We start from the raw sequence: 24,320 nt of genomic DNA, 5'->3' as shown, positions 1-24,320 counted from the left end.
GATCCAGTGGATTCCATTGGTTTCTTCACCAAACCCCATGAAGCTTCTATAGTGATTGAAAAATTGGAGAATTTTGATAACACCCATGAGGTTTTGCCTGTACCACTTTATGACAGTGTCAAAAATAATGTGAATCTTGTACTACAAGTTTCCTCGCAGGACAATTATGTGAAAGGAGAACTTCATCACAAGCAGGATGAAAATATTTTTGTTGATCATGGTGATGTCTTGATTCTTTAGTGTACTTGTTTGATAATAACTCAGTTACAAATCTTGATTCATAGACATTATGGAGATGCAGATATAGATCAAGGGAAGATGGAATTAGAATTACAACCAAAGGATTTCAGAGAAGTTCAAAGTGAATCTTTGGCTTTCCTTCCAAGACCCTTGAATCTACAACAATACAAAGGATTTCAGACTAAAACTAGTTTGACCTTTGAATCTTGTGATGTGAAAGAAAACATGCAAAGGATGAAGAAGGAGCAAGATGGAATTTTCATATCAAAAGGCACAAGTCCTAAGAAGCAGAGTTTACATGAAATTCATCAGGAATGAATTATGTGATTTCAGTGGTAATCTAACATGTGTTTAAGTTGAGAACTGAGTATTTAGTGTTTTATTTTCTTATGTTCTTGGAAATTTGGGTAATGTTTATGTTGAGAGAAACACTTATGAGTATCTTTTTTAATATGCTTTCAGACCTTTTCTTGCATTTATGTTGAGGAATGCTTTTATCAAATATAAACTTTATATGGAATATTGTTTGATCATAATCTAGTCACATAAGGATTATTACTTTAAGTAATTATTGGATATTGTATAGTCACATACTCACATATAACAGAGAAGTATATGGTAACATCAAATTATGCTAAGATAAAAATGACATCAAATTAATAATGCAATAGTGAGAACAATACCACACTCTTGATCCCATTTCTTTTCCCATTTAAGGAGGGACTCAAAACAAATGGAAAAATATTACAAATTTGAGATCCCTTATTCAGAAGGAAACTATATAATTACAATAACATTAGCTCCTCTGCCATAATCACTCAACTCATCTCACATTCAATCTTCTAAACTCATAGAATGAACAAGTGTGGAAAAAAAAAATCAAAACTCAATCAAATGTTTTATGTGCTAAACCATAGCTTTTTGTATCTACTTACACCCTCCATGTTTATATCCAAGAGTAGACTCTAATGCATGAAGGAATGTATTTGCCCAAAACTTTATGCATATTGTAGACAGTTTCATTACAAAAAAATATCAAACCATCTATGCCTTCATTTAATCATCACAATTCAACCCACAAAGTTCCAATACAATGTCACTTTTTGACAAAAATGGGTTGATCCTTACCCAAAGTAGTGAGAAGATTGAAGCAAGAAGAATAGCCCATACCAGAATGATGGTAGGAACACCTTCATGTTTTCCCATAACTCCCTTGAGGAATGGATAGAGATGGAGAATGACCCATAGAGCAAAAAATAGTTTACCAAAAAGGGGACCCCATGAATCATATCCATTGTTTATTGCATCTGAGACACCTACAATGACTCCTATAATGTTCATGATGAGCAAGGTTAAAGGAGGGATCAACAATGATGTCCACTTGAAGATGTAAAGTTCGGCGAATTCTCCGTCGTCCGCAGCTTTGGATGTGACTGTGAAGTTTGTGTTAACTCCAGCCAGAACCTTTAGCAAACCTTGAAAGAGAGCGAAGAGGTGCGAGGATGCACCACCAATGACCCAAAATTGTTCATTCCTCCACCAATCATGTATTCCAACACCTCCCCATTGCATTTCAAGGATGCCAGTTGCAGCTATAGAGATGAAGAGGGACATGAAAATGATACTAGCATAGTTGCTAATCTGTTCATAAGAAAATGAAGCATTAGTTAGTACTCTACACAATGCACACAAAAACATCAACATACTACTTCTACTTAATCTGAAGCTTATAAAAAATATAATAATACTTTTGATCATACCTCAGGGACTATGAACTTCCCAGTGAGGAGACAGACTGCTGGCAAGGTGCAATAGGCAATTAAGGGAATCGAAGTCAAAGGGTAGACGACAGAGTTAATGTAAGAAAAACGCTCCAGCCATTTCAAGCCGCAACCATATCCATACCATATAGGACAGTGCCTACTCAACATGATCTCAACAGAACCAAGAGCCCACCGGAGAACCTGGTGCAGACGGTCCGAGAGATTTATAGGAGCTGAGCCCTTAAAAGCAGGCCTTTTTGGCATGCAGTACACAGATCTCCAACCATGACAATGCATCTTGAAACCTGTTAGAATATCCTCTGTAACAGAACCATATATCCATCCAACCTGAAAGATAACCGGAAGTTAGCACAGATAGAAATACTTATTGAATCCAGCTTTTAAGCGTCGCAGCATACCTCTTTTCCCCACTCAGTCTTATCTTCATAACCACAACTAATCACATGGATGGCTTCTTTCAAGAGTGATGTAGAACTTGCGCCTTTTAGAACACCTCCATCTTCCATAAGTGTTGAAGCTATGAAAACAGGTGATTGACCAAACTTCTTCTCAAATTTTAGTTGTGACATCAGTGATGACTTTTCACTATCTATACCTGCCATTGGGGATTTCAACAGAAAAACAAATTCTCATCACAATTCCATCAAGTTAAAAGGCATTAGCAATTTGGGGTATCCCATACCTTCAATTCCCTCTTCAATGTTTTCTAGTGCATGTATTTGCTTTGTACCATCCTTACTCTTTATCTTCTTTTTAGCACTTGATTTCACTTTCCTATTCTTCTTCCTAGATCCACAGCACAAGCAGCACCATCTAGGCCAACAGTTACAAGTCTTCGTCGGCGGTTTCTTCTTAACAGGGGCATCGTATCCATAAAGCGCCTGCCGCCGGAAGACACATCCAGTTCCAACATATATTGGTCCTTGGATGCCATCCAAACCTTTCATGTTGATCTACACAACATATCGAAAAAAGAATTAACTTTTCATCCAAAGCACAATACAAATGCAAGTAAGCACAGGCAAACATGGACAAATTCCTACTTACATCAAAGAACACAACATTGCGATTCGAGTATCTATCATGACGATCGATCCCATCAAATCTTTGAGGAAATTGTACATAGCATATCTTTTTCCCTGATGTAGGATCCATCATGAAGCACATGGCTTCACGAAGTGCCTTACTATTGTTTATGTAGTGATCACAATCAACATTCAGTAGGTAGGGAGCATTTGATATGACAGCTGAAACTCGTATCTTGATAATCAACCACCACATTTAAAAGATAATTAGGTAAATAGAGAGATGCAAGTAAATCTAAAATGTTCAAGAGAAATAGAGGAACAACTGAACAAGAGTCTCTACCAAGGCATTCATAGCACCAGCTTTTTTGTGGTGTTCAAATCCAGGTCTTTTCTCACGAGACACGTAAACTAGTTGAGGTAACTCGTTTCCTTCGATATCACGAACACCATTTTGGCCTAGGAAAACCTGTTGAGTGCATCACAAGTAAACAACACAAGGACACAGCTTTCACAATCTGGACTCAGGAACAAAATTTTGCTGCATGATACTACTAAGTACTACTAACCTGTATCATCCCAGGATGATCTCTGACATTGTTTCCGGGCCACGGAGTTCCATCTTGCATTGTCCAGCCATCCTCCGGCACCTTCTGTGCCATTGCAACCAATGCATTAATCCGCACTTTGAATTCTTCATACTCTCTCTGTTGCCAACAAAGTTGAAGAGCCAAACAAATAAACTACTAAAGTAGAGTTGCTTCAACAATCTAAATTTTAAAATGGCACAGCAATAACAGCTGCAAACCTTAATAGCGCGACGCTCCTTGACAAAGGTTGCATCCACTTTGTCTTTTAGATAGTCAACCTTCTGAGCAAAATACCATTCAGGAGCCCGCGGTTCAATGCTATACTTCTTGCAGAATGGAACCCACTTCCTTGCAAATTCAGATGTCTCTGAAAGTGCTTCAAATGTAAGCATAGCTGCACCATCATCTGAGACATAGCATGCAACTTTATCGACCGGATAATCCACGGCAAGAATGGACAGAACAGTGTTTGCAGTGATAAGTGGAGGCTCTTTCATTGGATCCACTGTACTGACAAATACATCTATATCAGCTAATTCAGATGGCTTTCCTTCTTTCTCATATCTGTTAAGGTGTAAAGAATTAGTTATAGAACTGTGACACACAAGGAGAAGTACTACAACAAAAGATAACTACCTAAGTGATAAACGGTCGAGGTATGTTTCGCGCTCGATTGGGCACCATTTTGGAAACTGATCCAAAATCCATGACACAGCAAACCAGATTTCACATATTACTGATGTCATCCATAATGCATATGCATCATTGACAGGATGGAGAATTCTATAATGAAAAAATAGGCCTAGAACAGCGATTCGGAGTATTATGATAATTCGATATGGATTTATCTTGCTTGGACTAATTGGCAACTTCCTCCAGAGTGGCTGTCTACCTTCATCCATTCTGATCACACAATTTGAAATCAAGCAAAAAATAAGGAAATAATAAACAAGCTTGGATTCAAGAAGTCAATTCTAATCTGAGTATCTGAGATTAGTTGAAATAAATCTAACATTCAATATAAGAAGTTGGCTAATAGCACTTACTTAGGCAAATCTGGATGATCAAACTCATCACCATTTTTCCCACCATCATCATCAACCATTTCGTGCTGAACCACCTCAATTTTTTCATTCTGTTTTTTCTTCCACTCCTCCATCCGTTCCTTCCATGCAACACTTCCATATCCATAAACTGCTAAATCTTTTTTAGGATCCATCGGTCTGGGTTGAGCTGCATCACCATCAGCATTATTGGACAAGTTAATAAGAAGGCACAGATCTTAAACATCATGCTTAAAAAGAAAACAAAAACAAAATGAATCAACTTACCTGGTATAGATGAATCAGGAAAAGGCATAGGATGAATCCGTCTACCACGATGCATGAATGGAGGAACAACGAGAGCATGCTTCTCAGCAGAAATCCCAACATCCTTAATTGAAGATAAGTCATTATTAGACAACTAGAAGCAGCAATGCCATAACAAATTTAAGAACAAACATTAGACAAGGAAATTAATTAACCTCATGACCATAAGTCAGGAGAGGGATATCAGCAGCTACAGAAGCTGCATCTAACTCTGATGGTGTGGTGATTCCAGAAGCATTCAACTGTGAATTCCGGGCAGTGTTAAAGCGAGCGGCAAGCATTGCCTCAGCAATGTGACAAGGATCATGCTTGATATTGCTTCCAATGTCAAACTCATTCTCCAAATCATCAATACCATCCTCTTCTTCATCACCTTCAACTCTAGGACTACCTAATGATATTGGTTTGTTGCACTATTAGCCAAACATCTATATCACAATTCATACTACTTATGTTAAAGAAATAAAAGTAAAAATTGGTTGGGACCTCACCCTTGCTTCGTTTGTATCTGGTTTTGCACTGAGGGCAAGCTTGGTTACCCTCTCTTCTTTCATACTCATAGCAAGGCCTACACACAGGAAATGCACATTCATTGCAAGCAACAAAGGGTTCCCCATCCACAGTAACCTCAATCTCATCCCCACAGATCTGGCAAATTTGTCCACTCAATTCTGTAACTCCATTCACCTGAGAATCATATCATATGAGCAAATATTAACCTCAATCAATATGTCATTAAAATTGGACTCTATACTTATAGTTATAGTACACTAAACAGAAGATACATGATTTTCAGTGCACAATATATGCAACATCAAAGTAAGAAGAAAAGTTCAATGTATTTAAAGCATAAATAATTAAAATGACAAAGAGTTGTATAAATATATTTACCATTTGTTAGGCTTTGAATTTTTCGTTGGTTTTTGGTTGGGGATATGGTGAAATTGGTAATTTGAGATGAAATAGAGGATCCATTTACCAACAAAAAAAAAAGCACCAAATTCTTCATCATCTTAAACCTCTTTGATTCAGCAGTTCACTGCTACACTCACTCACTCTATATCTCTCTTCACTTAATTTCTTGTGTCCAGTTTCAGGTGAGTTCTGAAATAATTTTTTATTGTTATTTTTCGTTACAACAAATCCCTGTGAGCAATGCTTGATTTTTATGTTGCTACTGTTTGGTACTGTATTCAATTCTGATCAAAGCTGCAACCTTTCATTAAATGGGCAATCATAAAGTTTGCATTTTTATTTATATTTTAATAACAATAAACATAAAGAACAAGAAACAAGGGGGGAGGAACAGGTTGACCCTCATATACCCAATTGGAAAAAAGGAAGACTGAAAAAGAAAAGAAAAGAAAAAAATTCCACTGTTTATTTCAATAAGAAAGTGCAAAAATACCAAAAGCCAAATGGAAGAATCTGGATGTAAATTTTTCCATAATATGAATTAATATTTTCAGAAATTCTGCATGAAAATAACAAAACACACAAGAAGTAAAAGCAGGTTGAAAATTCAGTATGGAAATCCACTACAAACAAACACAAGAAGAAAAAAGAAAACTCTCATTTTGAAGAGCATGAAGGTGCAACAACAACTTGCAGTGTCATATATAGTTTAGTAGTAGAGCATGGTAATAATGGCAATAAAGAAAGAAAGCAAGAAAGAGAATACTCACTCTTGCAGTGTCATCAGCATTGATAAGAACAAACTCATTCCTGTTATGTGAGCCTGCAACTAATCTTCCCTTTGTATCCATTGAAAGCTGAAACCACCACTCACCACCACCTGAACCAAACTGTACTGAAACTTTCAGAAAAATGAGAGGCCCACTTCAGAAACTCCATTGTTCAGCCTCTGCCATCTCCAACAAACCTCAAAAGAACACAACTTTACATTCAACTCACACACCCACCATCACCACAACATTACTACTACCACACAAGCTAGAGAGAGGGAGAGAGAGAGAGAGAAGCAAATATGGAAAATTTAAAGGGAGTATTGTAAGTTTATGAAATTTATAAGATGAAAAAGAGAAGTTATGAATGATACGAGTTAAGAAAGTGAGTGAGATTTGGTGGGAATAATGATGAGTGAATTGAGTTTGATCCTTTGCTTGATGAACCAAGATTGTGGCCACTTATGTTAAAGAAAACTAGAACTTAACAAAAATCAAAAGAGAAAAGTTCGTCCGTGACAAACACGAGCTCGCACTTTGCATAGTTGCATTGCAAGAAGCCAAGAACTAAAATTTCCTTGTAGAAAAAATGAAAAAGAAAGAAGAAAAAGGTGAAAATTAAGGTGGGGGTTGGAAATTCCACGTGCAAGAACAAGAGAAAAAGACAGTGTAATTGTAAGGTGGGATATTTTTGACTGTCAGTGGTTTTTATGGGGTGGTTGAATCCATTATTATATTATAAGTAACCAAGTGTATGTTATAAACATTAACAGATACACATTCTTATAAGTAACATAACATTAAGAATGAATAAATCAGCATATCAAACGTGTAACGGTTTGTTAAAACTGTTTTTTAGTAGTAAAACATGGGGCGCCAAGGAAATATTATGAAAATAAAAGTTTTTATTTTTTTAATTAATTTTGTAAAAGTATAATTTCACATAATACAAGATTAACTTTTTGGTGGTTCCATGATTAAAACTCTAATATAGAGGTAAAAATTAAGAAAAACATCATATGAAAAATTAAAAGTTTTAAGTATCTTGGTTGGATCATATAAAATAATGAAAAGATTGAGTAAATTATAGGATCAAAGCAGGTTGGTCAAAATGGTAGAGTGCATCTGGTTTTATATGCAACAAAAAAGTGCCTTTAAAACAAAGGTAAATTTTATCGCACCGCTATAAGACCAGCTATGCTTTATGGTACGGAGTGTTGGGCGGCTAAAGGAAAGCACGGACATAAGTTGAGTGTGACAGAGATGAAGATGTTGAGATGGATGAGTAACCATACGCGATTGGATACAATAAGGAACGAATATATAAGGGAGAAAGTTGGAGTAGCACCAATTGTGGAAAAGATTGTTGAATCGCGTCTTAGATGGTTTGGACATGTGAGAAGAAGACCGATAGAACATCTAGTCAGGAGGGTGAATGAGATGGAAGATAGACAAGTGACGAAAGGCAGAGGAATACCTAAAAGGATCATCCATAAAGTGGTCAAATGAGATCTACATATAAACGGTCTCTCTATAGACATGATAAGTATAATAATGTCATTTGATTCATGTAGCAGACTGCATTTAGTGGGATAAGGTTTTATTATTGTTGTTGGTGGTGGTGGTTCCATGATTGATGGTGGTAACAGTGTTATAAAATTGATGTTCTATGATCTTAGAAAGATGAAAAAGAAAAAAAAGATTAATATTTTAAATTAATTTAGTAGTTAATTTTTTGTATACACGTAATCTGGTCTCAATCAAATCAAATTTTTAAATGAGGTTTCAATTATATGTGTAAGTTGTATTATATCTGGAATTTGGCTTGTGAAAGTGATTAAGCAACCATTATATTACAATGACCTAGAGCAATTTTTCTCTCTATATTTTCATGCATGAGAAATAATAGACAAGTCATTATTATTTCTTTTAACATCATGTGATGGATATATATATCCAACTAGCTTGGATCTTGTTTGCCCACAGACTCAACTTTGATCTCTTAATTTTCCTTTCTCAGAAGATAGAAATTATACAGAGGGGTCAGAGAGGGGTTAATATGTTCCTAGAAAGCATCAGAATCCAAAGGAGGAGCAAATGAATGCTACACATGCTAATGGCAAAAACATAGTTAGGGAAAGTGGACCATTTTAGATGCTTCCCTTTTATGCCATAGCAGCTTGTGTACCCATCTATTAATGCCTTGTGTATTAATTACCACCAAACATATCTGAAAATGAAAAAAAAAATACTTTATAATAATAATAATAATAATAATAATAATAATAATAATAATAATAATAATATGATTAAAATAAATATCTTAAATAACCAAATAATTCAAATAATCCCAAATTGTGATTGAACCTTACACTAAATTTCAGCTAAACTTAATATTTGATTGGGTTATGCTAGATAATCAATTATTTTGTTAAATAACATGAACAATCATCAATCAAATAAAAATATACTATAACTCTAAATTATCCACCTAAATCTTAATATTATTAGAATAATCATTCGTATATCTAATGAAATGAACATCTAATATATCTATTATTCATATTATTTAATATTTTTGTTGTCTACCTATATTTTTCCTATTTGATTGCTGAGAGCCTGAGAGCCTCATTTCAAGATTTGGTGGGTATTATTGCTTAACGTGGAACCACTAACCACTGAATTTGTACTTAATTACTTAACCACTTAATCGCAAATGATGAATAATTAAACTAAACGCTTACTATTCTGCCAAAAATTATAGTTGTTGGCATATATATATATATATATATAGTTTCAGAAAATTACATTTAGATTTTCTTATATATATAATTGCAAAAACTTATATTCAATATATAAACATTATGAGCCGAAACATTAAACTCATCAAACTCTAAAAACGACACTAGTCAAATAATCAAAACTAATAGCACATATTATTAAGAAAGATAACTATTTATGTAGATAGCTTAATTGATAAGTTTTGGTGTAATAATAATGTGATGGGGGAAAAAAGAGTGAGTTTGGTTAAAAGACAAGGCAAGCAGAAAAAGGGGACCATGCCTGCCTTTGCATGTGGTATTCAATGGTTTCACCTTTCCATACTATATCATTTGCCCTTCTCTTAATTACTCGCTAATATAATTGGAGAACAAAGCTTATCCCATTACATCTATTGTCACTTTCATGGAGATATATCTCATCCGATCTTAACTACTCTAAACTCTATCATAGGGGACATTTGTTTGGATTCTAGCTTATGTTCTATACTTTCATGCATGCCTCTTAACATCAATAATAATTTTGAGTTGGAAAATGATTGGGAAATAAAAAATTTTAACCTAAAGTTACTAAAAATGTTTAATTTTGACTTTATTTATATTATTTTTATACAATACACTCTTATACCTCATGACTAATGAAATAATATCTTTCAGTTGACACTTGACAGTAATACTAATTTATTTATTTTTTTAAAGGCATTAGTGATATAAATCATCATATAGCTTTGAAATTTCATTTCATGTTTTCATAATTAAAAGATATTTTTCTGATTTTTTAATCACACATTAACGGTAATATCGGTTATGCATTTAGTGCTATTTTAGAAAAATAATTTGGTTGTTTTAATAAGAGATTTAAATAATAACCTATATGCATCGAGTGTTCTATTAGAATATAGTTAATTTTTTTATTTAAATCGAATTAATTTGTTTATCAATTTCTGATGAATATAGGTAAATTAGTCGATTCGATCTGATTTTCAGAAATATAATATTAAAAATTATATGACAAAAGATATTTTTTGGTGACATATGGTATATGATAAAAAATATGATTCATAATTTAAATCTCATAAAATGTTAGTAAAAATGTTATATGTATTTATTTTTATGTGAGATTAATCATTAAAAATAATTAGATAATTTAATATATTTAATTAAATTATTATTTCATAATTCTTACCCATTTTATATAAAGATAATTACATGAAATTTCACCTAAAACTTTTTATGTTTCCAAAATATTTTCCCCTTTTTCTTTATAATAAGGAGAAACGGTAAATGGAAAAATTATCGGAGATTTTTCTTTTTGGACAGGAAAATTATTGGAGATTAATTATTAGTCCACTAGTAAAAAAAAAATAAAAATTATTAGTCCACTAACCCATTGGCCCCAGCTAGTTAAATTTTGTTTACCTTGTTTCACATAAAAAGAAACTATATCTAATTATCTTCATTAAAAAGTTCTGTCTCATAATTTCCTTTTTATATTAAGTGAAAGGACTTGACGTTCACCAAAGGGTAATCAATTTTTCAGGTGTGTATATATATGTATATACTATATAGCAATATAGCAATCCTATGAATTTATATAGCAAACAATCTTCCAATACGCTAGTGCCCCCTTACCATATTATTTTTATTGGAACACGTGTTAAAAAAATACACAAGGGTGCATAATAAAGATAAAGGTTATATAAAGAGGTAAAGCCCAAAGATCAATAATTGCAAAGAATGTGGGTATGTGGTATGAGATAGTGAAATGAAGATTTTGCTTTTAGGTTTCTTCTTTGCGACTCAACCACTCAAAATAGCTTTGTTTTGGAAGGAAGTTTGGAGTACATAGGAGAATAAGGGACAGATTAAGTTTCCTCTGAAAGGCAATAATCCAATTGGTGGATCCTCAAAGTGAATTTGTTGTAAACTCTTTATAGTCAAATATTAATCTTCTGCTTCTAATTAAAGGAAAAAAAATTGCACTTATTATACTAGTGTATATTTTTGGTGATGCAATTGATCTCGATCTTCCTATATCATAGATTGCAGTTGGTGAAACTAACTTGTATAATTCTAGCTATCTGGTACGCTAATCAAACATGGATGAGGTTTTTTTTAATGAATGCTAACAATATAGGACTTACTTAATAATAATAATAATAATAATAATAATAATAAAAAAAAAAAAGAGGAAGCAAAATAAATGAAAAATATGGGACTTAGGGGGTGTTCATGGATCGAATCTTATTCGCATATCCATGGTAAATATGTAATCCGATTCGCACATTGATCGGATCGGATTGGATCCGATCCGCACCTTTTACGGATTGAATCCTGGATATCTGCTCTACATCCGCATATCTGATCCGCGAATCCGCAAATTCGCATAATAATAATTAAAAATAAATAAATAAATATATATTTGGTATTATATTTAATTGTTTGTATGTTTTAGTTAGTAATTATTATTCATATATTGTATTATTTTATTTTTTTATTTAGGAAAAATTTGATTAAAAATATTTTAGGAATAAATAAGTTAAAAAATGTGAAATAAATATTTTTATTGAATTTTTTACATAAAAATATAATTAAAAAGAGAAGGTTCAATTATGCGGATATATTTGATAACCGATCCGATCTGACACAAAAAAATGCAGATATCATATCCGATCCGATAAAAATTGTACAAATCGGATCAAATTTTCGACCATATCCAATCCGATCATTTTATTATTTTATTTAGTTAAGTTATAAATTTACCATTTCAACTAATTATATTTTATTATTTTCAGACAGAAATAAAAAATAATCCTTAAAAGACATAAATTTAGGTTAAATACTAACCATTTTATTCCAAGGATTTAGATATCGAATAAATATCTAGATAACACTTGCTAAAAATATTTAAAATATAAAACTATAATGTATAAAAAACATTGACAGTAAAATTAGAAGATATATAAAAATAGTATCAGTTTTTTCTTCTTTACAACAATTAACCACCAAATATTAATTTACCCGAGTAATTAGTTTTTCTTCTTAAGAGGACTTTAAAGTTTATTGTAGTGATATTTTCATTATTATAGAGAAACCAAGTTTTAACTTCTAAATATGTCTACGAAGATTCGTTGAATATGCGAGAGCAATACCTATGCTCGACTCAATAAACACTCAAATTATTATTTAAAGTTCTCAATTATCTATTATTTGAAATTTTTTTAAAAAAAATAAAAAAAATAAAAAAAATCCGACCTGCCGGATTCGAACCAGCGACCTAAGGATTACTTTGAGATTTCCCACTACAGTCCTCCGCTCTACCAACTGAGCTAAGGTCGGTTGATGTTCTTGAGAGGGAAAAAAAACAATTTATTGTTAAATAAAACTGGATAATTTAGCTTTAGCATCTAGAAAAATAAAAACATGCATCACGATCGAGAAAGGTAAATAAATAAATAGATAAAGGTGAACATAATTTGGGCCTTAATACATATAATTTTCACATAATGAAGGAAAGTGAAAATTTGTTAAAATACAAAACATGGCCCAACAAAAAAGAGAAATACTCGTTGCATGATATTTCCACCATATATCAATCGTGTAACATTTTATTTCATTGAGCAAATTAAAGCATATTTATGAATCCTAATTCGTAAGTAACCACATTAGCTATTATTGGTGATTACGTGACGAAGAGGAAGTGATGATGATGGAGGAGGAGAAGGGGGAGATGGAGGAGAATAGTGGTGGTGGTTTTGTTGTTCGGCATCACAATAACCTTGGAGAATATCAGTCTCTTCGGCACTGAATCCAAGGGAAGCAAGCATCTGAGGCCAACAATCATGTCCAACAATTATTATGGCATGACAACAACTAGGTCCTAAGTATGTCTCACCATTGAGGAAGAACATTATGACCTCACCGGTGCATGCTTGAAGTTGGAACAATGAGTCCCAACAATTTACACTTTCCGGCTCTCCATCCACCTTCAACCTTGTTGCTAAGCTTGGATGTGCACTTTCACTCATTGATTTTGTTGCATTGGAAGCTAAGGTTGTTGCAACAAGAATAATTGTTACAATGTAAACATTGTGGTTTGTGTAATGAGCCATTTTGTTTTTGGAATATACAAGTGATTTGTGTGATTATGCTTGGGCTTTATATAGAGCTAGGTTAAGCTAGTGTCATAATGAGAGGTTGAATATGTAAGGTTTTTTATTTATTCTATTTTGCAGTTACACTATTAAGTATTAAGTTTAAGGCTTGTTATTGTTAATAATTGTTGAATAATGGTTCATTAATCATTCTTATGGTTAATTTGATTTGAGGCCTTTGAATTTCTCTCACGTGTTTATTATCTATTGAGAGTAGTTTTATTTGAAGTTGATTTTTGATGTGATCATAATCAAATTATTATTTTGCTAGCTTATCATCTGTTATCAATTTATCAGTTATACAAAATATAATAGAATAGACACTGGGATTGATCAATTTGGAAATGGAAGAGTGACCTACATTGCTATAAATTGGTTAGGTTTTTTTTTTTTTTACCCAAAAATTTAGACGAAATTGAGAACATTAACATTGACCCATATAGATAAAAAAAGGTTCTCATAATAATAAGAAAGACCCAAATTAATATCTTTATAAAATATATTTTAATCAAATAATTTAGATTGGTTTAGTAGTTAGTTTACTAATCTTTATAAATAAGTGTCGAAAAATTATGAAAACAAAAAAAATTTATATTTTAAACGTTTACCACATGTCTGAATTCTCTTCTGACTTCACAATAAAGTACTTAGGAGTTTCTTTTTTTGGTGGAGGATTGGGTCGGTAGTGAGAGAATATTTTATTCAGACAGCCCAACAAATTTTTGGGCTTAGAGCCTCAATTGATAAAACAAGATAATAGATGTGGACATGGGATTAAAAACATTTATTATGGAATGTGACTAGAAAGCAGTGATTGATGTCCTGAATAGCTCAAATAACCTGGATAAATATCCTAATGCAAAACCAAGTTGGGTTGGTTTAGTGGTTAGTTCACTAGTCCGCTTAAGTAAGTGTCGGAGGTTCGAATCTTGCCTTGTGCATGCAGCAACCCATAAATGGAGTTCAGTATCGCGACAGATTAGCCCTTAATGCACTCACCAAAAGCTCTTTTTCTAACGTGACCAATCCAAAAATTTTTATCAGTAGAATAAAATATATAGTATAATAATAATTTTTATAATTATATTATAGTATTATAAAATATAATTACTAATAAGATAAAATTATGTAATTACTAATAGGATTCAATCTTCAATAATAAAATTTTTTAAAAATATTTTTCTATTACTAATAGGATAAGATTATAAATTTAAGTTAATTAATTAATAAAATTAATTTACAATTCTACACAAATTAAAAAGTTTATATCAAATTATAAATACAAAATGAACAGATATGTGCCATTTAAATTAATTTCCAAAATTATAAATACAAAATTGATACACATCTGTCTATCACACACAAAATAATAAACGGAAACATGACTATGGTTGAAACTTGCAACCAGAGTCAAGCATAGGTAACCACGCTCATGAATCATGAAAAGGGGGCCATATCCATACTATATTCATGTTTGTGGAAGCCATAGCATATGTGACCCATACCCATGTGCGTGTGAGGACTCCAAAAACCACATTAACTACCTCATTTTCACATATAGCTTTTATTTTAAATAAAAGTTTTGAGAAAATAATTGCATTGCATACCTTTTCAGCAAGTTCATCTACAAAGGGACCAAGACAAGTTGTCGTGAGATTTTTTTTTTCTTTTTTAAAAATGAAGAATGAAGAAATTAAAGTGGCTTTCAATTATGTTGTTAGAGGTTAGACAGCCAAGTTATAATTTATATGTGTCAGTGAGTGAGTGGTGCCTTTAGCCGCTATGCCTCATGTACTCTCATATTGAGTAATTGCACCAGGAACCCCTATAAATAATCTTCCATTTATATGGTAAGACTCTCAGCTAAGTTAAAAGTGCGGAAGAATTTCAAAAATATCGGTATATTATTAATTTTAATTATTAATCTTAATTATATAAAAATATATATAATATATATTAATTAAAATTAATAATTAAAATTATTAAAAATTAAAAACAATTCAAATGGAGGAGAATGGTAAATAAAAAATAATTTAATTATTATTAAATTTATAATTTTAGTTATAAACGAATCTTATTATTTTAATAAAAAAGTAATTAAATTTTTACTTTTTTATACTTAATTAATTATTTATTTTTTAATTTTTACACATTTTAGAAGAGGTTGACCCGCATATCAATTGATGATATGTCAGGGCATCAATCAATGCAACATGTCATATAGTGTGGCATATTAACATGTCACATAGTTTAGTGTATTATGCAATAATTAACTTATTAAAGACTAAAATAATATAAATGGTAAAACTCAGGTGTACGTGAAGTTGATAATTGAGAGTTATTAGATAATTTGATTGATTTGATTAAATTTTCATCTAATAACTCTTAACTATCAACTTCACGTGAAGTCGACTGCACCTGAGTTTTCACCAATATACAAACTATAATTTTATGTATTTTCTAAAAATTTAAAAATTAAATTGAAAATTTTTAAGCAAATTAAGGAGGGTGAGAAGAATGGGAAGTAGGGAAAATAAATAAATAAAGCAAAGCAAAAGCAGCAATGAATTGCTTTTTCCAAATCCAAAGAACAAAAAAGTGTCAACGATTCCAAAGTAGAATACAAGAGCATCTTAATACATGGTATAATCATCACTCTTAAAGCTACTTTAGACCCAATTCATCTAACCTCATTGGGAAATTATATTACCCTCCCTACCCTATCTCCTCTCATTTTCCTTTTTCTAACATAAAATCTGTCTTCAAATTTTCTCCTTACATCAGCAGTAGTAAAGCCATGGTGTGCACTGCAATAATAATATGAAATCCAAATGATCCAATCATCACCTGCAACAACCAATAATGGAATTAGTCTCGCAATCACTAAACCATCAATCTCACTCTGCCACTACTACAACATTATCCAAATTAGCACTATACATTAATTCATTCCTTACATTATGGAACACATTAATGTGCTTACTTGAAGATACTAATTGATATCATTAATGTGCTTATTTGAGTGAAGTATCTAACAGTTCCCAATATCATCTTTTTGAGAATGCCTACCTACTAATTGATATTGCCAACACTAACATATAAGATAGTGGTAAGTAACAGGTTTATTCTTGTTCTAAAACAGTGACTAAATAGACCTATGCATGAAATTACTGAAAAAAAAGTAGAGAGAGAGAAGTATGGGGTAACCTGTGGTTGAGTGGAAGAGGTAGGTAAGGGGCGAATGGTTGCAGAATCAACTTCACCAGTGGGAAGAGGAACTGCAGGGTTGCTGTTTATGAATGGCATGCCACCACCTTTGTCGGGGACTAATGGAATTGTCACTGGTGAACTTGCTGATGGTGATGGTGATGGTGAAGCTGCTTGGTGGGGACGGAAAGGCCATGGATATGCTGGGGAAGATGACACTACTTCTCCACCTGAAGATGGTGATGGAGCTGCCGTTGGAGAATGTTCTTGTTCTGGAGCCATTGTTGGAGCCTGTGGTGTTGCTGAATTCACCACCTTTATGGCTAGTTTTTGAGATTCTTCACATGATTTGAGGGAGCCATTGTTGAAGGCGAAGTAGAAGAAACCAGGGCGAGATGGATGCCACTGAAAATTCAAATTCGTAAAGAAAAATATAAAGTTCGACACTTTTCAACTGTTTCTGTTAACCCAGATGAAGAACGATCGGAGTGGAAGAAAAAAGTTTGAATTTTGGAGGCATTTTCATGGCACCCAACATGGGAGTTTTTGAAGGTGCTCACCGTGTAGGAGGAGGTGAGAAGAGTGGCCTGAGTGAAGTTGCAGTTGTTGAAGGCTTCTTGGTTCTTGAAAATGTAGAGATTAAAGTGTTGTATGGGCTTGAAAACTTAAATGACACAAGAGAATGATGTTAGTTAGCTATGTACAATGTACTGAATAATGCTTATGAAGAAGATTCATCAGCTATTTCCAATAGTACTTAGTTACTTACCAATGGAATCACCAATGTGAACACTGGGATTCTTCCACTGTGAAGTTCCATCCACTACAATTGCGGTTGAATGAGAAGGCTTGAACAGTGAGGGTAGAAGAAAGAAGAGGAAAATGGGAAAGAAGGACATTGTGATGATGAAGCAAAACTACAGAGAGAAGGCTGAATTGGTAAGCTTTGTTAGCTTTTTGTGGTGTATGTATTTAACTCTGCCCTACCTTTCTCTCTCTCTGGGTAATTATGGATTAGTAAAAGAAAAAAAAAAGTGATTTTGAAAACTGTGTTGGTGTGGGGAAGGAGACTGTTAATATGTCAGAAGTGTTTGGCTTTTGATGAGGAAGAGTTTGAATGGGTTCCAGACATGGCTGTTGGGGATAGTGATCTCATATTATTTATTATTATTGTTAGTATTATTTTACACAGCAAAAGGTAGCATGATTTTGTTTCTCAAAATTGTAGTAACAAGTAGAGGAAAGAAAAATATATATACTTATATTACTATTTCTAGATGGAGTAACACATTCACAAGCAGAATTGAGAGTCTGAAATATGATGATGGTGATTATAATTCTAAAATGATTAGTGGTGTGATTATATGAGCTTGCAGTTGCAGTCAATTTGGTCTTTCATTTTTCAATTCAAAAACCTTTCTTCTTGGGTGGTGAGAAATCAGAAATGCCTTTCTCCTCTTACCACATTTATTTCATATAATAAAAGAAAAGGTTTTGCCTCATTCATTGTGGAATGCAATGTTGCTCATACTTTCATGCAGTATGGGAATAAATTTCTAATATGATAAAAGGTTATAAATGAGGTCCTTTTATATACTTCGTTCTAGGATTAGGCCAAAACAATTTGTTTTGGTTTTGGGTTTTCTATTACTATGAATGGATGATGAATTCAATTCTTATAAGGTAAAAACTCACACAGTTATTTTTAATTGATAAATTTAATTAAATTATAAACTAATAATTTTTAACTATTAATTTCACATAAAATAAGTACATCTTAATCTCTACCTTCTTGTAATGGTTCTGAATCTCAATGTTACATTTGGTGTCCGTAATACTTTGTTGTCGGTACATGTGATAGTATCATTTTAACAAGTGACCAAATAAAACACTCCAATATCAAATGCTACAACTTTCAATGAAATCGCAATGTACAGTCTCAATCTCAGCTCAAATCTATAGAAAGGATACTTACATCTTCTTTCATTCGGCTAGATTTGGTAAAGTTCGGATAATTATGTTTGGTAAATTAAAATTAATTAATCTTTAATAAATACAAGTTATAAAAATTGTATTTAATAAAATTATTTTTAACAAAATAAAAAATATATTTATACATATATAAATTTATATTGAATATTTTACTTTTTTAAAAAATACAAATTAGCCTTAAAAATAATTTTATATTTTTAAAAATATTCTTAATTTTTTAAAATTAAAAGTACAAATACATAATTTTTTATTTACTAAATACAAAGTAAGATGTCAATGTCTTTTAAAAATACAAACATTTTTCTGGTAAACACCAAACCTACCCTCCGTCAAACTCTAGCAATGCTCTAAACGTTTATTTATAGACATTTGATGAGATGAATTTTTAACCGTTGATTATGGTTGACGAGCGTTACCGTTACAGCTACCGTTATAAAATGGAGTTCAGCGAGACAGAGGTCCTTGTCTTTGCTTAAGGTAGCAGCTTTCGGCTCACTTGTTAGGCTCACCGATGTGGTCCAACTAAAAGAGATAAACGAAGCTACAAGTTCAAAAAACGACAAGGACGAAGCATTTGTAATTTCCTTCTCTTGTCCTTTCTCTCTTTTAAATTTTTAATCCTCCAAACACACTCACTTTATGTATATAAAAAAATAAAGTAAATTGACAAAACAATAAAATAGTTAAGAAGCATGAAATTAAATATCCGCAACTGAGATTTGTTGTAAATTGTATTTTTGACAGAATAAACCATCAAGAGAGCACTAAAGAGATTCTAGCACTTAAAAAATGAAAATTTGCTGACTCTAATAGATTATGAATTGCTTGACAAATTTATTCAACTAAGTTAGGAAATATAATACTCATGACTAGACTGTTTTTCACACATTTAAGTTTTAAGAGATATAAAGATCATGTGAAACTACAAAGAAAGTTCCTATTGTTTCTAGAAACGTATTCTCATTGGATTTATCTAGTAAAATAAACTGAAATGGGATATAAAACTGACATGAAATAAACCTGATCGCCATTGAATGGTTAAAGAAAAACTGACACTAAAACGCACTGATAGATCATACAAACAATTTCTATATGCATTCTTTAGAGTCGAAATATATCTGTCTAATCCATAACTACATTATATACGTCTAAAAATCACCTCTGCTCTACCAGTAATACAACACATTTCACTAGAGGAAAGATCAGGGTGCCTACTTCGAATCTAAACTAAATAACCAACCTCCACCACTTCTGCTTTTATCTACTAGGAAAAACAAAAGCTGCTTCTTATGTAACAAGGAATTTCCCTTCATCACTCAGGTAGCAATTCCCATTCTCTTTTCACATAATTTAACCCCCATTCACCACTGCCCTCTAGATTAATAATTAGACTGGGACCTTTGATTTCAGAAACAACAATGATTACAGTGCTAGTGTGCTCATATCCATATTTCCCTCATCACATGATTCACATATGCTGCTGTGAATCTTCAATTTCCATCCTGGACCACTGAGAAACATGGTCTACCATTGCAAGGAGCGAACACGACGTAGAAACCGTGGTGGCCTTCGCTTCTCCACAACAGGAATTACTTTTTCCATAAGCTGCATGAAAATCAATTGGGTCAGCTGTCGCGCAAAAAGCCAAAAACAAAATGCTGACAAGCTTCATGAAACAACAACTTGGATTGGAAGTTATGGAATAACTTCTTTTTTGCATCTCCCTTAAATTCAGTAGTAAAATCAACACCACTTGCCTAACTCTTCATATCCATATATACATGCAAGGAAAAACCCACTTGAACCACACTAACCCTACTCTTTTCAATGATGACATGACTGAAATTTCATGAACAAATGCACATTCATGATCGATTACAGAGCATGTTGCAATATCAATGAATTTCAGGAGTTGCTTAGACTGGGCAAGACTTTCAAGAGTTGTAATAGCATTATTTGACTTAAGACACAGTATCAACTGGGAAAGAGTTGCTTAGACACATTATGTGAATTATCAGTCATAAAATTTTTTACAAAGGGGTTGAATTCAAGACAAACTAAAATAATGGCAGATCAATACCTGTTTGTATCTTTCCTTTTTCTTCTCGGCCTGCACAAGAATATATTCCTTTTTAAGAGATTGAAGAGAAAGCAAAAACATTATAAACTCTAAGGCTGTTTGTGATTCAAAACACTCAACAGTGATCCACACTCAAAACAGCAGAAATAAAAGCATGATACATTAGAAGGACATACTCGGAGACTGAAAACTTTTAGGGAGCAAGATGTATTTTACCAACCGCGGTATAAAGGCATCCTTGCTTGGAAGGGTGCAAACTTAATACCACAATTTGAAGTAGATGTAGATATCCAAACCTAAGGGCATTTCACAACAAATGGCAGAAAAACCAAGTCTACAAACCCTAACAAATAACCCAATGAAGTCGTTGAGAACACAGCAACTTAGACACACAAAGATCAAACAAGATCAAACATAACCCAACAAGGAATAACCAAAGTTCTAGGATCCTTTAATACATGGCTAATAGAAGATAGCCAGTGATACTACAATAGTGCAAGGACCGGTGTGATTGAATGAGGATAACACTGTATACCCATTTATGATGAGAACACTGAGCCTGTATGGTAAAGATAAAACAAACACTAGAATCCCACACTAAGTTGTTAACTTGTAATGAAGCCAACTGCAGGGGGTTGATGAAAATGTTTCATGGAACAAGGCCAGGTTAGGCCATGAAACAGATTAATAGCCAACCATGTAAATGGCACCGACAAAAGATTATTATAGAAAAAAAGTAACTTGCATGTCTATGATTCAAAACATTAAAAATAAATAACTAAAATCAGCTCAAAAATGGGATCAACTCAAAGGAAAAACTTGATTTCTGCATCCTCATACAGTGTGAGAGGGACGAGGGAGAAAAAACACCTTTTCCTTCATTAGCTTGTCATTTTCCTCCTCTAGCTTCACCGCCAATGATTCCAGCTCAACTTGATAAGCCTGAAATTCAATCCAACATATAGCACTAAATTTAGATAGAATCCATTATTAAAAAAAAAAAAAAGAAAAAAAAACATTTTTCAGTATCACAAAATTCACAAACATACACATCATTACGTCAACATTGAAAAAGAAATTCAAATGGGCATAAAAGCATATAGACAACATTACTTGCTTTCGTTCTCTAGACCTAGCAGCAGATTCTCTGTTCTTGATCATTCTCCGCTGCCTCTGCTGAGCAGCCTTATCGAGCTGCTGCTCCAAAACGGGGCGCCCCCTCTTCCCTCTCCCTCCTCCCCCTCCTCCGCCAACGCCACCTTCAACCACTTCCACCCCATTCCCGAACCCTATCACCGACCCTTCCATGTTCTCCATCCCTTGAAACGGCGTCGTCGGCAGTGGATCAAACGCGAACATGCCGCCACCGCTGCCCAGCCTATCCGTCAGCGCCATCGGCATCTTCACCTCCTCGTCGATGGGGACAACGTCAGTGACGTCGTCAACGGCGCCAGCCTTGGCAAGGAAGTCCTCGAGCGTCATCATCTCTTCGGGAGCTTCCTCCTTGCACTCGCGCCGTTCTCCGGCGACGATCTCCCGCCACAAGTCGTCGACGGTTTTGGCTGAGGCAGGGGCGGGGGAAGGGGCTTCGAAGAGGGAAATTTGAGCATCAAGGAGGGTGGCATCTTCGGGCATTGGGATGAAGTTGGTGGTAGTGAATTGTTGGGGTTTTGGGGAAGTGGATGGTTGTCGTTGGAGAGGTAGTGGAGGATCGGGGTTTCTAGAATTTGTTGACGGCATCAACTTCGACGACGCCATGAATTGGAGATTTTAAGTGATGAAGATGGTGATGATGGTGTTTTTGTGTGTGCTAGGGTTTTGGGAATCGGAGAATTGGGGATTTTGGGGAGTGAGAGTGTGTTGTGATGTGCTGTCCTCTGCAGTGCCGGACTCGAAGCTTCACGCCTTCTCCAATGTGTGTGTTTGTTGTCTTGTCATTTTTTTTTAAATTATTGAGTATTGAGTTTTTTTAAACAGAAAACCAATAACTTATACCATATAAAAATATAATTTAATTTTAATATATTGTGAGTATAAAATAATTATATATATATTTAATTACATAATATTATATCAATAAAAATAATTATTTTTTATATTAATTGTATATATAATCATTTAAAAAATGGATATAATTATAATAATTGTGTAAAATATTTTATAATATAAACGCATCAAAATTAAATTCATAAAAATAATAAATTTTTGTTTTTTTTATTTTTATTTAATCTCTGTTAAAAAAATTATAAAAGTAATAAAATTTTAAATATATTATTTTAAAAGTTATTTAAATATATAAATTTAATTAGATAACAATGTTAATTATTTACTTTATAAATGTATTAAAATTATATTTTAAGTATATTTATTTTTGATAAAAGAAAGATAAAAAATAATTGAATAATGAATATAAGGTTAGTTAAATAATAATAATAATAATTATTAGAAACATGCTAATAGTTTATAACTATGATGTTTATGATATTTTAAAAAATACAAAAATATTATTTATATATTGTTACGGTGGGTAACCAGAGATTAATAGAATGGATGGCATTGGTTGGTCCAATCGTCTGCGGAGGGTAGCTTCCGAGTAGGTTTGCACGCTGGAACCTCCTTCCGACTTGTGTACGTGAGTGAATGGGGGGTGGTACCTGCAAAGACACTCCGATGCCTAAGTTAGCAAGGGTGTAAACAGGTCTAGAGAGTATTGGGCTTAGAGATACCTGAGGGATGTCAGTGTATTTATAGTGGTGAGCCAATAACCACCGTTGGAGTAGTGCCATATTTTTAGGGTGTTAACCGTCCCATTATCTTAGGGAGGTTAAGATATGACTCGATGAAGTGGTTAGAGAGATTTTAGGGGCAGTTACTCATTTGAATGAGTGCTTATCTGCCAGTTATTCTCCGTTCCGACTTTTTTAGAGTAAGTCGTAGTTAACACCAACTTCTTAGTACGAAGGTCGGTGCTCAGCAAGGCTCAATCCTCTGGACTAGGCCTTTCGTTTGGACCTGGGCCTTTATTATTGGGCCAGGGTATGAACAGTGCCCCTACTTGAGTCCAATATCTCTTTAAGACTTGGGTTCGAGTATTTTACTCGGGTTCGTAGCCGACTTTCTTGGAGGAGACGCGGGTTTTTAAACCGACGTGATTTTCGCGACTTTTTGTTTCTGACAGTTACGTCTATTCAAGCGTCGTGTCCGTTAGGGATGCACTTAGGGATTGATGGCTTTGGTAACGGTGCACTCTCATTGATGACTGTCCCGTTTTTACCATTATGCCCTTAGAGTATTTATAAATACTTTTCCCTCTCTTTCATTATCTTCTTTCTGCGATTTTTCTAAAAAAAATTTCCTCGTTCGTTCTTCATTTGCTCGTGCTGCATTCTTGTGTTTCGGAGACTTCTGCTTCT

The 24,320-nt window shown here is 33.3% G+C and overlaps 4 protein-coding genes and 1 non-coding gene across 6 annotated transcripts; all 5 read right to left on the bottom strand.

Annotated features, from left to right (window-relative positions):
• Positions 1–907: 907 nt before the first annotated feature.
• LOC130947521 (cellulose synthase A catalytic subunit 2 [UDP-forming]-like) lies at positions 908–7,128 on the bottom strand. 2 transcript variants are annotated; one of them, XM_057876218.1, is made up of 14 exons: positions 6,695–7,128; positions 5,501–5,696; positions 5,165–5,400; positions 4,971–5,073; positions 4,686–4,872; positions 4,276–4,542; positions 3,858–4,203; positions 3,619–3,756; positions 3,393–3,518; positions 3,072–3,284; positions 2,707–2,977; positions 2,423–2,619; positions 2,001–2,351; positions 908–1,881 (listed from the first exon to the last, which is right to left on the bottom strand). In XM_057876218.1, exons 1-14 carry the CDS (start codon positions 6,773–6,775, stop codon positions 1,297–1,299), a joined length of 3,297 nt encoding a protein of 1,098 aa, XP_057732201.1. In that variant the 5' UTR covers positions 6,776–7,128; the 3' UTR covers positions 908–1,296. The 2 variants fall into 2 exon arrangements, with proteins under 2 accessions (XP_057732201.1, XP_057732202.1); XM_057876219.1 differs by lacking the exon at positions 6,695–7,128 and adding an exon at positions 5,901–5,954.
• A 5,595-nt stretch (positions 7,129–12,723) lies between these two features.
• On the bottom strand, positions 12,724–12,813 carry TRNAY-GUA (transfer RNA tyrosine (anticodon GUA)). The gene is given in 2 exon segments: positions 12,724–12,759; positions 12,777–12,813. It is a non-coding gene; the product is annotated as a tRNA-Tyr (tRNA).
• Positions 12,814–13,139: 326 nt separating this feature from the next.
• On the bottom strand, positions 13,140–13,586 carry LOC130950354 (egg cell-secreted protein 1.3-like). The gene has a single exon (XM_057878857.1). It carries the CDS (start codon positions 13,584–13,586, stop codon positions 13,140–13,142), a length of 447 nt encoding a protein of 148 aa, XP_057734840.1.
• A 2,621-nt stretch (positions 13,587–16,207) lies between these two features.
• On the bottom strand, positions 16,208–17,763 carry LOC130951769 (early nodulin-like protein 13). Its single transcript, XM_057880492.1, has 4 exons — positions 17,605–17,763; positions 17,396–17,499; positions 16,836–17,240; positions 16,208–16,475 (listed from the first exon to the last, which is right to left on the bottom strand). Exons 1-4 carry the CDS (start codon positions 17,732–17,734, stop codon positions 16,404–16,406), a joined length of 711 nt encoding a protein of 236 aa, XP_057736475.1. The 5' UTR covers positions 17,735–17,763; the 3' UTR covers positions 16,208–16,403.
• Positions 17,764–19,832: 2,069 nt separating this feature from the next.
• LOC130947433 (G-box-binding factor 4-like) lies at positions 19,833–22,838 on the bottom strand. The gene is made up of 4 exons (XM_057876132.1): positions 22,021–22,838; positions 21,778–21,849; positions 20,908–20,937; positions 19,833–20,432 (listed from the first exon to the last, which is right to left on the bottom strand). The coding sequence occupies exons 1-4, from the start codon at positions 22,663–22,665 to the stop codon at positions 20,352–20,354; spliced, it is 828 nt and encodes a 275-aa protein (XP_057732115.1). The 5' UTR covers positions 22,666–22,838; the 3' UTR covers positions 19,833–20,351.
• Positions 22,839–24,320: the final 1,482 nt, after the last annotated feature.

This window comes from Arachis stenosperma, chromosome 9, assembly GCF_014773155.1.
Source record: "Arachis stenosperma cultivar V10309 chromosome 9, arast.V10309.gnm1.PFL2, whole genome shotgun sequence".
NCBI lineage: Eukaryota > Viridiplantae > Streptophyta > Magnoliopsida > Fabales > Fabaceae > Arachis > Arachis stenosperma.
Note: the sequence above shows the minus strand (reverse complement) of the source record. Positions and strands in the feature narration are given on the sequence as shown.